This window comes from Delphinus delphis, chromosome 17 (genome assembly GCF_949987515.2).
Source record: "Delphinus delphis chromosome 17, mDelDel1.2, whole genome shotgun sequence".
Classification (NCBI taxonomy): domain Eukaryota; kingdom Metazoa; phylum Chordata; class Mammalia; order Artiodactyla; family Delphinidae; genus Delphinus; species Delphinus delphis.
Window position 1 is genome coordinate 4,002,341 of NC_082699.1, and position 14,375 is coordinate 4,016,715.

At 41.5% G+C, this 14,375-nt stretch overlaps 1 protein-coding gene across 1 annotated transcript in view; it reads left to right on the forward strand.

The window, feature by feature from the left end:
- The window catches only part of LOC138413871 (uncharacterized), a 47,929-nt gene that overhangs the window by 13,867 nt on the left and 19,687 nt on the right, over positions 1-14,375 (forward strand). Inside the window, 2 exon segments of the mRNA XM_069540007.1 lie at positions 13,411-13,473; positions 13,476-13,609. Coding sequence (XP_069396108.1) covers positions 13,411-13,473; positions 13,476-13,609 — 197 coding nt within the window.

A 14,375-nucleotide genomic window follows, 5' to 3' on the forward strand; every position in this document is an offset into this window, starting at 1 on the left:
TCTAGGAATATTTTTTTTATGAGTAGCAAAATGCTTAACAGAAAATCTTTTATATATTTTATGCAGATTTTTTCTGGCAGAAGCATTTAAAAACGTTACCATTGTTAAAATTTTTTTTTAAGTTTAAGGTGTACAACATGTTGATTTGATACATTTATACATTGCAATATGATTGCCATTGTAGCATCACCTAACACCTCTACAGTGTCGTTTATTTACGTCTTCTCTGTGATGGGAATAACTAAGATCTAGTCTCTCAGTAAATTTGATGTTTATAATAAAATATCTTTGTCTATAATCACAATAATGTACACGAGATCTCCAGGTCTTATTTGCAAGTTTGTACCTTAAATATTCCTCTTATTATCCCCCTCCTCCCAACCCCTGTCCTTGGTGGCCACCATTTTACTTTCTGATTTCACGGGCTCGGCTCTTTCAGCTTCCACATGTAAGCGCCACCCTATGTGTCTCCGTCTGACTCACCTCACTCAGCGCAGTGTCCTCAAGGTCCATCGTGCTGCTGCAGATGGCAGGACTTCCTTTTTGCTCGTGGCTGAGTAATATTTTATATACATTATTATTTATGTATTGTATATGTTTTTGCTCTCTGTTCATCTGTTTAGGGGCACTTAGATTGTTTCCACATCTTGGGTATTTTGAATAATGCTGCAGTAAACATGGGAGTACATATATCTCTGTGACGTCCTGTTTTCATTTCCACTGGGTAAATAACCAGAAGGGGAATTGCTGGATTGCATGGCAGTTCTATTTTTAACTTCTTGAGAAACCTCCATAGTGTTTTCTATAGTTACTGCACCAATTTACATTCCCACCAACAGTGCACAAGTGTTCCCTTTTCTTTTTTTTTTTAACATCTTTATTGGAGTATAATTGCTTTACAATGGTGTAAAGCTTCTGCTGTATAAAAAAGTGAATCAGCTATACGTATACATATATAACCATATCCCCTCCCTCTTGCGTCTCCCTCCCACCTTCCCTATCCCACCCCACTAGGTGGTCACAAAGCACCAAGCTGGTCTCCCTGTGCTATGCGGCTGCTTCCCACTAGCTATCTGTTTTACATTTGGTAGTGTATATACGTCCATGCCACTCTCTCACTTCGTCCCAGCTTACCCTTCCCCCTCCCCATGTCCTCAAGTCCATTCTCTACATATGCATCTTTATTCCTTTCCTGCCCCTAGGTTCTTCAGAACCTTTTTTTTTTTTTTTAGATTCCATATGTATGTGTTAGCATACAGTATTTGTTTTGCTCTTTCTGACTTACTTCACTGTGTATGACAGACTCCAGGTCCATCCACCTCACTACAAATAACTCAATTTCGTTTCTTTTCATGGCTGAGAAATATTCCATTGTATATATGAGCCATATCTTCTTTATCTATTCATCTGTCAATGGACACTTAGGTTGCTTCCATGTCCTGGTTATTGTAATAGAGCTGCAGTGAACATTGTGGTACATGACTCTGTTTGAATAATGGTTTTCTCAGGGTATATGCCCAGTAGTGGGATTGCTGGGTCATATGGTAGTTCTATTTTTAGTTTTTTAAGGAACCTCCATACTGTTCTCCATAGTGGCTGTATCAATTTACATTCCCACCAACAGTGCAAGAGGGTTTCCTTTTCTCCACACCCTCTCCAGCATTTATTGTTTGTAGATTTTTTGATAATGGCCATTCTGACTGGTGTGAGGAGATACCTCATTATAGTTTTGATTTGCATTTCTCTAATGATTAGTGATGTTGAGCATCATTTCATGTGTTTGTTGGCAATCTGTGTATCTTCTTTGGAGAAATGTCTATTTAGGTCATCTGCCCATTTTTGGATTGGGTAGTTTGTTTTTTTGATATTGAGCTGCATGAGCTGCTTGTATATTGTGGAGATTAATCCTCTGTCAGTTGCTTCATTTGCAAATATGTTCTCCCCTTCTGAGGGTTGTCTTTTGGTCTTGTTTATGGTTTCCTTTGCTGTGCAAAAGCTTTTAAGTTTCATTAGATCCCATTTTTTTATTTTTGTTTTTATTTCCATTTCTCTAGGAGGTGGGTCAAAAAGGATCTTGCTGTGTTTATGTCATAGACTGTTCTGCCTATGTTTTTCTCTAAGAGTTTTATAGTGTCTGGCCTTATATTTAGGTCTTTAATCAATTTTGAGTTTATTTTTGTGTATGGTGTTAAGGCGTATTCTAATTTCATTCTTTTACATGTACCTGTCCAGTTTTCCCAGCACCACTTATTGAAGAGGCTGTTTTTTCTCCATTGTATATTCTTGCCTCCTTTATCAAAGATAAGGTGACCATATGTGCATGGGTTTACCTCTGGGCTTTCTATCCTGTTCCATTGATCTATATTTCTGTTTTTGTGCCAGTACTGTACTGTCTTGATGACTGTAGCTTTGTAGTATAATCTGAAGTCAAGGAGTCTCATTCCTCCAGCTCCGTTTTTTTCCCTCAAGACTGCTTTAGCTATTCAGGGTCTTTTGTGTCTCCATACAAATTTTAAGATGATTTGTTTTAGTTCCGTAAAAAATACCATTGGTAATTTGATAGGGATTGCATTGAATCTGTAGATTGCTTTGGGTAGTATAGTCATTTTCACAATGTTGATTCTTCCAATCCAGGAACATGGTATATCTCTCCATCTGTTTGTATTATCTTTAATTTATTTCATCAGAGTCTTATAGTTTTCTGCATACAGGTCTTTTGTCTCCTTAGGTAGGTTTATTCCTTAGGTAAGTATTTTATTCTTTTTGTTGCAGTGGTAAATGGGAGTGTTTCCTTAATTTCTCTTTCAGATTTTTCATCATTAGTGTATAGGAATGCAAGAGGTTTCTGTGCATTAACTTTGTATCCTTCTACTTTTCCAAATTCATTGATTAGCTCTAGTAGTTTTCTGGCAGAATCATGTATAGTATCATGTCACCTGTAAACGGTGACAGTTTTACTTCTTCTTTTCCGATTAGGATTCCTTTTATTTCTTTTTCTTCTCTGATTGCTGTGACTAAAACTTCCAAAACTATGTTGAATAATAGTGGTGAGACTGGGCAACCTTGTCTTGTTCCTGATCTTAGTGGAAATGGTTTCAGTTTTTCACCATTGAGAATGATGTGGCTGTGGGTTTGTCATATATGGCCTTTATTATGTTGAGGTAGGTTCACTCTATGCCCACTTTCTGGAGGGTTTTTTATCATAAAAGTGTGTTGAATTTTGTCAAAAGCTTTCTCTGCATCTATTGAGATGGTCATATGTTTTTTCTCCTTCAATTGGTTAATATGGTTTATTAATTAATTAATATTGATTGATTTGCGTATATTGAAAAATCCTTGCATTCCTGGGATAAACCCCACTTGATCATGGTGTATGATCCTTTTAATATGCTGTTGGATTCTGTGTGCTAGTATTTTGTTGAGAATTTTTGCATCTATGCTCATCAGTGATATTGTCCAGTAGTTTTCTTTTTCAATGACATCTGTGTCTGGTTTTGGTATCAGGGTGATGGTGGCCTTATGAAATGAGTTGGGAGTGTTCCCCCTCTGCTGTATTTTGGAAGAGTTTGAGAAGGATAGGTGTTAGCTCTTCTCTAAATGCTTGAATTCACCTGTGAAACCATCTGGTCCTGGGCTTTTGTTTGTTGGAAGGTTTTTTTTTTTTTTTTTTTTTTTTTTTTTTGCGGTACGTGGGCCTCTCACTGTTGTGGCCTCTCCCGTTGTGGAGCACAGGCTCAGCGGCCATGGCTCACGGGCCTAGCCGCTCTGCGGCATGTGGGATCTTCCCGGACCGGGGCACAAACCCGTGTCCCCTGCATCGGCAGGCGGACTCTCAACCACTGCGCCACCAGCCAAGCCCTATTGGAAGGTTTTTAATCACAGCTTCAATTTCAGTGCTTCTAATTGGTCTGTTTATATTTTCTGTTTCTTCCTGGTTCAGTCTCAGAAGGTTGCACTTTTCTAAGAATTTGTCCATTTCTTCCAGGTTGTCCATTTTAGTGGCATACAGTTGCTGGTAGCAATCTCTCATGATCCTTTGTATTTCTGCAGTGTCAGTTGTTATGTCTTTTTCATTTCTAAATTTATTGATTTGAGTCTTCTCCCTTTTTTTCTTGATGAGTCTGGCTAATGGTTTATCAATTTTGTTTATTTTCTCAAAGAACCAGCTTTTAGTTTTATTGATCTTGGCTGTTGTTTCCTTCATTTCTTTTTCATTTACTTCTGATCTGATCTTTATGATTTCTTTCCTTCTGCTTACTTTGGGGTATGTTTTGTTCTTCTTTCTCTATTTGCTTTAGGTGTAAGGTTAGGTTGTTTATTTGTAATGTTTCTTGTTTCTTGAGGTAGGATTGTATTGCTATAAACTTCCCTCTTAGAACTGCTTTTTTTGCATCCCATAGGTTTTGGGTCGTTGTGTTTTCATTATCATTTGTTTCTAGGTATTTTTTGATTTCCTTTTTGATTTCTTCAGTGATCTCTTGGTTATTTAGTAGTGTATTGTTTAGCCTCCCTGTGTCTGTATTTTTTACAGATTTTTCTCCTGTAATTGATATCTAGTCTCGTAGCATTGTGGTCAGAAAAGATACTTGATACGATTTCAATTTTCTTAAATTTACCAAGGCTTGATTGGTGACCCAGCATATGATCTATCCTGGAGAATGTTCCATGAGCACTTGAGAAGAAAGTATATTCTGTTGTTTTTGGATGGAATGTCCTATAAATATCAATTAAGTCCATTTGTTTAATGTATGCTTTAAAGCTTGTGTTTCCTTATTTATTTTCATTTTGGATGAGCTGTCCATTGGTGAAAGTAGGGTGTTAAAGTTCCCTTCTATTATTGTGTTACTGTTGTATTCCCCTTTTATGGCTGTTAGCATTTGCCTTATGTATTGAGGTGCTCCTGTGTTGATGCATAAATATTTACAATTGTTATATCTTCTTCTTGGATAGATCCGTTGATCATTATGTAGTGTCCTTCTTTGTCTCTTGTAATGTCTTTATTTTAAAGTCTGTTTTGTTTGATATGAGAATTGCTACTCAGCCTTTCTTTTGATTTCCATTTACATGGAGTATCTTTTTCCATCCCCTCACTTTCAGTCTGTATGTGCCCCTAGGTCTGAAGTGGGTCTCTTGTACACAGCATATATACGTGTCTTGTTTTTGTATCCATTCAGCCAGTCTGTGTCTTTTGGTTGGAACATTTAATCCATTTACATTTAAGGTAGTTATTGATATGTATGTTCCTATTACCATTTTCTTAATTGTTTTGGGTTTGTTATTGGAAGTCTTTTCATTCTCTTGTGTTTCCTGCCTAGAGAAGTTCCTTTAGCATTTGTTGTAAAGCTGCTTTGGTGGTGCTGAATTCTCTTAGCTTTTGCTTGTCTGTAAAGGTTTTAATTTCTCCATTGAATCTTACTGGGTAGAGTAATCTTGGTTGTAGGTTTTCCCCTTTCATCATTTTAAATATGTCCTGCCGCTCCCTTCTGGCTTGCAGAGTTTCTGCTGAATGATCAGCTGTTAACCTTATGGGGATTCCCTTGTATGTTATTTGTTGCTTTTGCCTTGCTGCTTTTAATATTTTTCTTTGTATTTTTTTTTTATATTTTATTTATTATGTGTCTTGGTTTGTTTCTCCTTGGATTGATCCTGTATAGGACTCTCTGTCCTTCCTCGACTTGATTGACTATTTCCTTTCCCATATTAGGGAAGTTTTCAACTATAATCGCTTCAAATATTTTCTCAGTCCCTTACTTTTTCTCTTTTTCTTCTACGACCTCTATAATTCGAATGTTGGTGCATTTAGTGTTGTCCCAGAGGTCTCTGAGACTGTCCTCAACTCTTTTCATTCTTTTTTCTTTATTCTGCTCTGTGGTAGTTATTTCCACTATTTTATCTTCCAGGTCACTTATCTGTTCTTCGGCCTCAGTTATTCTGCTATTAATTCCTTCTAGAGAATTTTTAATTTCACTTATTGTGTTGTTCCTCATTGTTTGTTTGCTCTTTAGTTCTTCTAGGTCCTTGTTAAACTTTTCTTATATTTTCTCCATTCTTTTTCCAAGATTTTGCATCATCTTTACTATCATTATTCTGAATTCTTTTTCAGGTAGCCTGCCTATTTCCTCTTCATTTGTTTGGTCTGGTGGGTTGTCACCTTGCTCCTTCATCTGCTGCATATTTCTCTGTCTTCTCATTTTGCTTAACTTACTGTGTTTGGGGTCTCCTTTTTGCAGGCTGCAGGTTCGTAGTTCCTGTTCTTTTTGGTGTCTACCCCCAGTGGCTAAGATTGGTTCAGTGGGTTTTGTAGGCTTCCTGATGGAGGGGACTGGTGCCTGTGTTCTGGTGGATGAGCCTGGATCTTGTTTTTCTGGTGGGCTGGACCCCATTCGGTGATGTGTTTTGGGGTGTCTGTGATCTTATTATGATTTTAGGCAGCCCCTCTGCTAATGGCTGGGGTTGTGTTCCTGTCTTGCTAGTTGTCTGGCATAGGGTGTCCAGCACTGTAGCTTGTTGGTCGTTGAGTGGAGCTGGGTCTTAGCATTGAGATGGAGATCTCTGGGAGAGATTTCACTGTTTGATATTACGTGGAGCTGGGAGGTCTCTGATGGACCAATGTCGTAAACTCGGCTCTCCCACCTCAGAGGCTCAGGCCTGACGCCCAGCTGGAGCACTGAGACCCTGTCAGCCACATGGCTCAGAAGAAAGGGGAGAAAAAAAATGAAAGAAAGAAAGACCAAAAAATAAATAAATAAATAAATAAAGTTATTAAAATAAGAAAGTAATAAAAAAAAGAAAGAAAGAAACATGAGAGTGACCAAACCAGAAAACAAATCCACCAATGATAACAATCGCTAAAAATTATACTAAAAAAAAAAAAAAAACCCCAAAACGGACAGACAGAACCCTAGGACAAATGGTAAAAGCAAAGCTATACAGACGAAATCACACAAAGAAACATACACATACACACTGACAAAAATAGAAAAAGTAAAAGAATGTATATGTGAAAAAAAAGGAAGAGAGCAACCAAATCAGTACACATATCTACCAATGATAAGAAGCTGTAACTACTAAACTAAGGTAAACATAAAACCAGAAACACATTAGATGCAGAAAGCAAACCCCAAGTCTACAGTTGCCCCCAAAGTCCACTGCCTCGGTTTGGGGATGATTTGTTTGTCTATTCAGGTATTCCACGGATGCAGGTACATCAGGTTGACTGTGGAGATTTAATCCGCTGCTCCTGAGGCTGCTGGGAGAGATTTCCCTTTCTCTTCTTTGTTTGCACAGCTCCTGGGGTTCAGCTTTGGGTTTGGCCCCGCTGCTGCCTGTAGGTTGCTGAGGGCATCTGTTCTTCACTCAGACAGGACGGGGTTAAAGGAGCAGCTGATTCAGGGGCTCTGGCTCACTCAGGCCAGGGGGAGGGAGGGGTACGGAATGTGGGGTGAGCCTGCAGCAGCAGAGGCCAGCGTGACGTTTCACCAGCCTGAGGCGCACCCTGTATTCTCCCAGGGAAGTTGTCCCTGGATCACAGGACCCTGGCAGTGGCGGGCTGCACAGGCTCCTGGGAGGGGAGGTGTGGACAGTGACCTGTGCTTGCACACAGGCTTCTTGGTGGCTGCAGCAGCAGCCTTAGCATTTCATGCCCGTGTCTGTCATCTGCGCTGACAGCTGTGGCTCGCGCCTGTCTGTGGAACTCGTTTATGCAGTGCTCTGAATCTCCTCTCCTCACGCACCCCAAAACAATGGTCTCTTGCCTCTTCGGCAGCTCCAGACCTTTTCCCGGACTCCCTCCTGGCTAGCTGTGGTGCACTAGCCCCCTTCAGGCTGTGGTCACACAGCCAACCCCAGTCCTCTCCCTGGGTTCTGACCTCCGAAGCCTGAGCCTCAGCTCCCAGCCCCCACCTGTCGTGGCAGGTGAGCAGACAAGCTTCTCGGGCTGATGAGTGCCGGTCGGCACTGATCCTCTGTGTGGGAATCTCCCCGCTTTGCCCTCCGCACCCCTGTGGCTGTGCTCTCCTTCATGGCTCCGAAGCTTCCCCCCACCCAACCCCCACCTCCTCCAGTGAAGGGGCTTCCTAATGTGTGGAAACCTTTCCCCCTTCACAGCTCCTTTCCCGAGGGGCAGGTCCCATCCCTATTTTTGTCTCTGTTTTTTCTTTTGCCCTTCCCAGGTATGCAAGGAGGTTCTTGCCTTTTGGGAGGTGTGAGGTCTTCTGCCAGTGTTCAGTAGGTGTTCTGTAGGGGTTGTTCCACAGGTAGATGTATCTCTGTTGTATTTGTGGGGAGGAAGGTGATCTCTACGTCTTACTCCTCTGCCATCTTGAAGGTCCCTCCTCAAGTGTTCCCTTTTCGCTACATCCTCACCAACACTTGTTATCTCTTGTCTTTTTGATAACAGCCGTTCTGACAGGTGTGAGGTGACATCTCATTGTGGTTTTGTTTTGCAATCTGCTGCTGATTAGTGATGCTGAACATCTTTTCAAGTGCCTGTGGGCCTTTTGGTTGTCTTCTTTGGAAAATGTCACTTTAGTTCCTGTCCTTTTAAAAATTGAATTATTTGTTTTTTGTTATTGAGTTGTTCTTTATATATTTTGGATAATAATCCCTTATGTGATGCCATTGTTAAATTTGCAAGTATTGGAAAGTGTAAGTTTTATACTGAGGCAAGGCAGACCAAATCATTTTCAAAAATGATAAAATTAGGCTTCATGATAAATATAGACCTGTACAAATCATTCTTTCATTTAATAAATCATCAAATATGTGTTGCATGCCTACTAAATGTCAGATATAAGGCAATATAGTGATGGGTACAACATCTGACCTCTAGAAGTTCAGTCTAGTGATCCAGATAAGCATTGAACCTTTACACAGAAATACACAGTTAAAAATAGATAAATGAGATGAAGAAAAATATCTAAGGCAAGCTAGACACAAAATAAAATTTGTCATTAATTCATTGTGCAAAGACATAAGTTCTGTATTATAGTTGATGGCAATACAGTAGAAATGAAGAGTGAGCGTAATTTATGAAGCTTTTTTTTTTTTTTTTTTTTGGTTGAGTTGGGTCTCAGTTGCTGCGCGTGGGCTTTCTCTAGTTGCAGCGAGCAGGGGCTACTCTTCGTTGCGGTGTGCAGGCTTCTCATTGCGGGGGCTTCTCTTGTTGCGGAGCGCAGGCTCTAGGCATGCGGGCTTCAGTAGTTGTGGCACGCGGGCTCAGTAGTTGTGGTTCACGGGCTCTAGAGCGCAGGCTCAGTAGTTGTGGTGCATGGGCTTAGTTGCTCCTAGGCTTGTGAGCTCTTCCTGGACCAGGGCTCTAACTGGCGTCCTCTGTATTGGCAGGCAGATTCTTAACCACTGCACCACCAGGGAAGCCCCTATGAAGCTATTCTAAATGCTGACATGGCACAGACTTTGGATTTGGACATGAAATCCTGAAAATCCAGATGATAAAGCTCTCCTAATACAAATGCCATCTACGAAATGCCCATGACTTGTTTAAACTTTGCCTTCTCTGGTTGCAGTAGAAATGATTTTTATAAGCATCCATGACTTAAGTGGAGAAAACACCTCTTCCCATATGAACATTACCTAGAAGACTCTCATTCATTGCTGATTAATTAGATCATGACTCTCTTCAGTTGTCTTCTTTCTACCTCTACCAAACCATAGTTAAAATTTGTTTCTCAAAAGAATACCTTCCTCTTGCGTTTGCAATTTAGCTGTTGTGCTAGATAGATTTGGGTTACATTAGCCATTCATATTAAAATCATGTTAGTTGAAAAATACTTCAGAAGACGTATTTCATACTTTCAAAGACATCAGAGACAGCTGTCACCTCCTGCAGAATGAGATTATGTTTGTCAGTGTACTTTCAGGGTAGGGCAAGGTGTTCATTCACTGTTCAGGGAATTAGGTATTGTAGATAAAATAAACCTGTCCTCTGTATTCAAAATGCTCATTTAGTAAGAAATAAAAATGGGACTGTTCTCATCTACATCAAAGGGAGACAAAGATTTAGAACTTATAGTACCGCATATACAGTAAACGGTGCTTTTATAGCTGTAAATAGAGGTGCAGTGCTTGAATTTGCAGTGCTCTCCTGAGGGCTATGGGTTGGATTATGTTGCTGGTTCTGTTAGGGAAAGTAGAGCTCAAGGAAGAAATCTTGTTTTTTAAAAGAAATTTTTAATTATGGAAAATTTCAAACATAAATAAAAGTAGAGAGAATGGAATAATGAATCCTCAGGTATCCATTGCTCAGTTTCAAAAATTACCAATATCTGCCTAATCTTGTTTGTTTAGAACTATAGATTTTATTCAGAAACACCCTGAAGGGGTCTGTCAGTTAATCCAGAGTCCCCATCAAATATTCTTCCAGCTTAGAATATTTTAAATCTCCAGTCGACAAAATCAAGTGCTTTTATGTTTCTCAAACGGATAAATTTATGGTCTGAGACTAATGGACTTTGGTTCATTTCCAAAAGATCAGGGCATTGAATTGAATTCATATTTAATTGACAACAGCACAGACTTTGATACATTGTTCTGTATTACAGGCTACACCACGTTCAGTCGTCAATTTTTGTAAGGTGAGTGCACTCTGAAGATGCGCTATGTTCATGCAAATGCCTTATGTTTGTGAAAATGCTAGAACGGGAAGAAGAGGCTTTGGAGACAAGCAACTTGTTTGCAGGTTAAATCACACAAACAAGCTGAGCTCAGACACACGCACACACACACATGCAGACACACACACTTGTGTGTGCACACCTGGAAAGCTAAACCCAAGTAACCACGGTCTGTGGACCCCACCCCAGCGTTCGTTCATCTGTTTGCGGTTCCCGGTTCATCGTTCGTTCGCTGGCCTTCCTGCCCGGGTCTCTCCCTGCTCCATACAGCTTACCCGTTTCAGGCCGATGTTTCTAATACTCTAATCACCTCACCACCAGACTTTAGCAGATGGTGCCCGCACAACTGTGTCCCGACTCCCTCCCCACCTACCCGCGCCGTCTGCCGCCTCACTGTCTCTCCTCTTCTCACGTGACATCTGTGTGATGTCATGGTCAACACATGTCACCACGTGTGGTTCTCCCATCGTGCCCGCTGCTTCAAGCCTTTGTGTGTGTGGGCCTGCTGGTCCCTCCACCTGGAATGCCCTTCCCTTCTTTCTGCAAAATTCTGATTCATCGTCATACATCCAGCACGTGATTCCCTCAGGGATGCCCCTCCTGCCTGCCCCTCCACAGTCAGTCACTCCCTGCTCTCTGCTACATCTCAGCTTCATAGCATTTCTTTTGTTTTCTATGAGTGCGTCTGCTTGTTTGAAATCAAATACCTATACATCTGCCTTTCCCACTAGGCAATGTGTATCTCCAGGTTGAGATTTTCATTATTTTTCAAAATTTTAATCTCTGTCGTCAGTATTTAGAGAGCCATGAACCACACACAGTGCCCAGCAAAATAATAGGAACTACATAAAGTTTTCTTGAATGCAGTAAAAATAATCCTTTTTGATGACTAAGATGCTGATTAAATGATTAGCCTCCTACAGCAACTCTTACTGACCTGGATCACTGGTTGCTCCCTGGCACTCACGAATGTGCTGTGGAGTTTTCCTCACTAGAGATCTGACCGCGCTCTTGTCTTGGGTCTGGAGAAGTTCCAAGTGGGTTTGCAAGGTTCCTGATGGTGCTTGACTAGAAATAGCGAGAAGAGTCAGCCAGCATTTGGGTGTTGAGGGTTAGATTGTGTCAGCAAGTTTCGTTGGACCGATTTTTTGTGATCTTTCGCAGGGCAGCTACCTTTGATACTTCATCCAGGATGGCATGGGGCTCACGCTTGTCTGCCTAGGGTTCACACTGAGTTCTTTGTTGCTGCCTGTGTAGCTCTGGGCAGACGATTCAACCTCTGAGTTCTGACCTGTCCACCTGTTTAATAGGGCTCCGTGCCTCTTAGGATAGTGTGTGGGATGAGCAAGGTTGACGTGACGCTGCACGTTCAGTGTGTAGGACAGTGCTCGGCACAGGGTGAAAGGCCTTGTGTCCCGGGGAACCCATGTCTAGTGGAGCAGCCCCATCTGGCTTGTTTAAGCACTGAGGCTTCGGAGTGTGACATCCCATCGTTTCCTTATTGCATGACTTGGGCATGTTAGTTAACCTCTGCCTCTTTTTCTCATCTTACAATGGACATCAGAATTTGACTGACTTCATGGGGTGAGAAATGAATATGAAGTATTCATCACAGACCCTGCTATATAGTAGGAGCTTGATAAATGGTGATTATTATAATTGAAGGGAAAAAAATGCCAGCTGTTATAATGACAGAAATTACCCAGTATAGTAAAGGAGGAGCAACTATTAAAAATGAATGCCAGTTCTTTCTTAGGACTTACAGTTTTTGTGTGTGTGTAGTTTTTATTTTAACATTTCTTCATCAGAGCAGGAAATAGCTAGTTATTTGCTGGGTTTGTTGTCATCCTTGTTGGTGCTGTACTGGTGAGACCGTAGGTGCTACCTAGGGTTGCCTGTAGTTTCAAGGAAGAGTCTTGGCTTCCTTTTAGCCATTTGACCTGAGGAAATCTGTCTCATTTCCTAAGTCTGCAATATTTCTACCTGAAAGTATCAGTGAAGAGCTGACGTGAGGTTCTTGGGTCAATGCAGACACCAGTGCGGTGTAGCTTGGTACCCAGGATCTCCTTAGATGCGCGTACAGGCTAAAGTGAGTGCAAAGAGGGCAGCAGTTGTAACCCAGGTGTAACTGGGGCCTCGCTTCCTAAGCATCTCGTGTGGATGAGGAGTGGCTGTTTGGTGACTGCCGGCGGCTGCGGCCGCTACGGGGCAGGACCTGTTCCTCCCGCCACTGCAGCCTGGCCTGCTCAAAGCACCTCGGAAACCGTTTGCATTTGTGACAATCCTACCTTCGGCTCCAAAACCTTTCACTGTTCTCTCTGATAGGGTACTTTTTTTTCCAGAAACAGTTCAAAAACTTTTCTGTCTCTTTCATTTGTCATTCTTACATCTCATTTGAAAATGTGTTTTAATTGCACTTTTCTTTTGTTAATTTATATTGTAGTCGTTCTGTCTAAAACTGTAAGCCAGGTGGGCAGATTCATGAAAAAACTGCAAATTCCAGCATGTACCCGTGTTGTGTTGAGGACAAGTGAAAGATTGCTAGGCACGTCAGATGGTTAACGCTCTAATTTAATTTACTTCAAGCAGTTGAGCTTCAGCTGACCAGAGCCCTGCTGTGAGGAGACAAGCACAAATCAATGCCCGGGAGTTGTAGCAACTTGGAGCCTCCCTGTCCCACCCCAGCCCTCCCCGCTCAGGATTGATGTCCTTGGGCTCCAGGTGACAAAAGATACTGTCAGCCTGATGTTGCATCTGATGTACTACTTTTTCCCCATAGCAGAAATCAGACCTTCCCAAAGCCGTGAGACTCCCCTGTCGGAAGATGAATGGAAGGTGTTAGTGTGACGGGAAACACAGGGACTCGAGCCAGTGTCCCACTCTGGGTGTATGGAGACCGGGGTGTCGCTGGACCAATCCCTCTCAGCAAGGACAGCCCAGAGCAGCTGTTCCTTCCCAGACAGGAAGATACGTTTCAGGTGGGCAGCATTGACCATCCTGTTGGTTTTATGAACATTTCAAAGGAATTTCTATAACACAGAGGGTGTGATTGTGTGTGTGTCCTATATAAAGTAAATCTCCAGTCCATTAGAATCCCTGTGAATGATGCTAATGCCTATTGTAATTATCAAAGGAAGCATTTTTTCCCCTACATATCTTATATTAGCCAAGTTGTAGAAGAAAATTGCTTTCTTTAAAAACAGCTCATGTTAAGCCATTGGTTTGAAACTCTCCCCATAAACTATCAACCTCAACTTAAATTTTAGCCAGATTATTAGCCATTTAGAGATTGTTCTGATGATGAAAACCCTTCTTTTATATGCTTGCATATACTCTTAGATGTTGCTCTGCTGACCTGTGTGGGTGTGAAATCATTTTCTTGACATCTTCAGAGGCTATTTTTTGAGGTTCTGCCAATGCTCGTTTGAATATCTCTCTCCTTAGCATCAGAGAACACTGAGCTGCATTGTTTTGAGAATTTTGAGAATCGCTGGGTGCTTCCCCCAGTTCCTCAGGGCTTTGGACAGTTACATTCCACTTCGCTGATTCACCGCACTCCCACAGGGTGAAAGCTAAACAGGTCTGTGGTGCACTGTTCAAGGGCAGGTTTTCTCCCTGGGGAATGTTCCTTTGTGTCCTAAGACTAGACAGAGAATAGGGAATGATTGGGGCCAACTCAAGTCACCAGGAAGCCAAGGCTGCTTAGGCTGTAGTACATGGCCATCACTAATACTTACGTAGTTC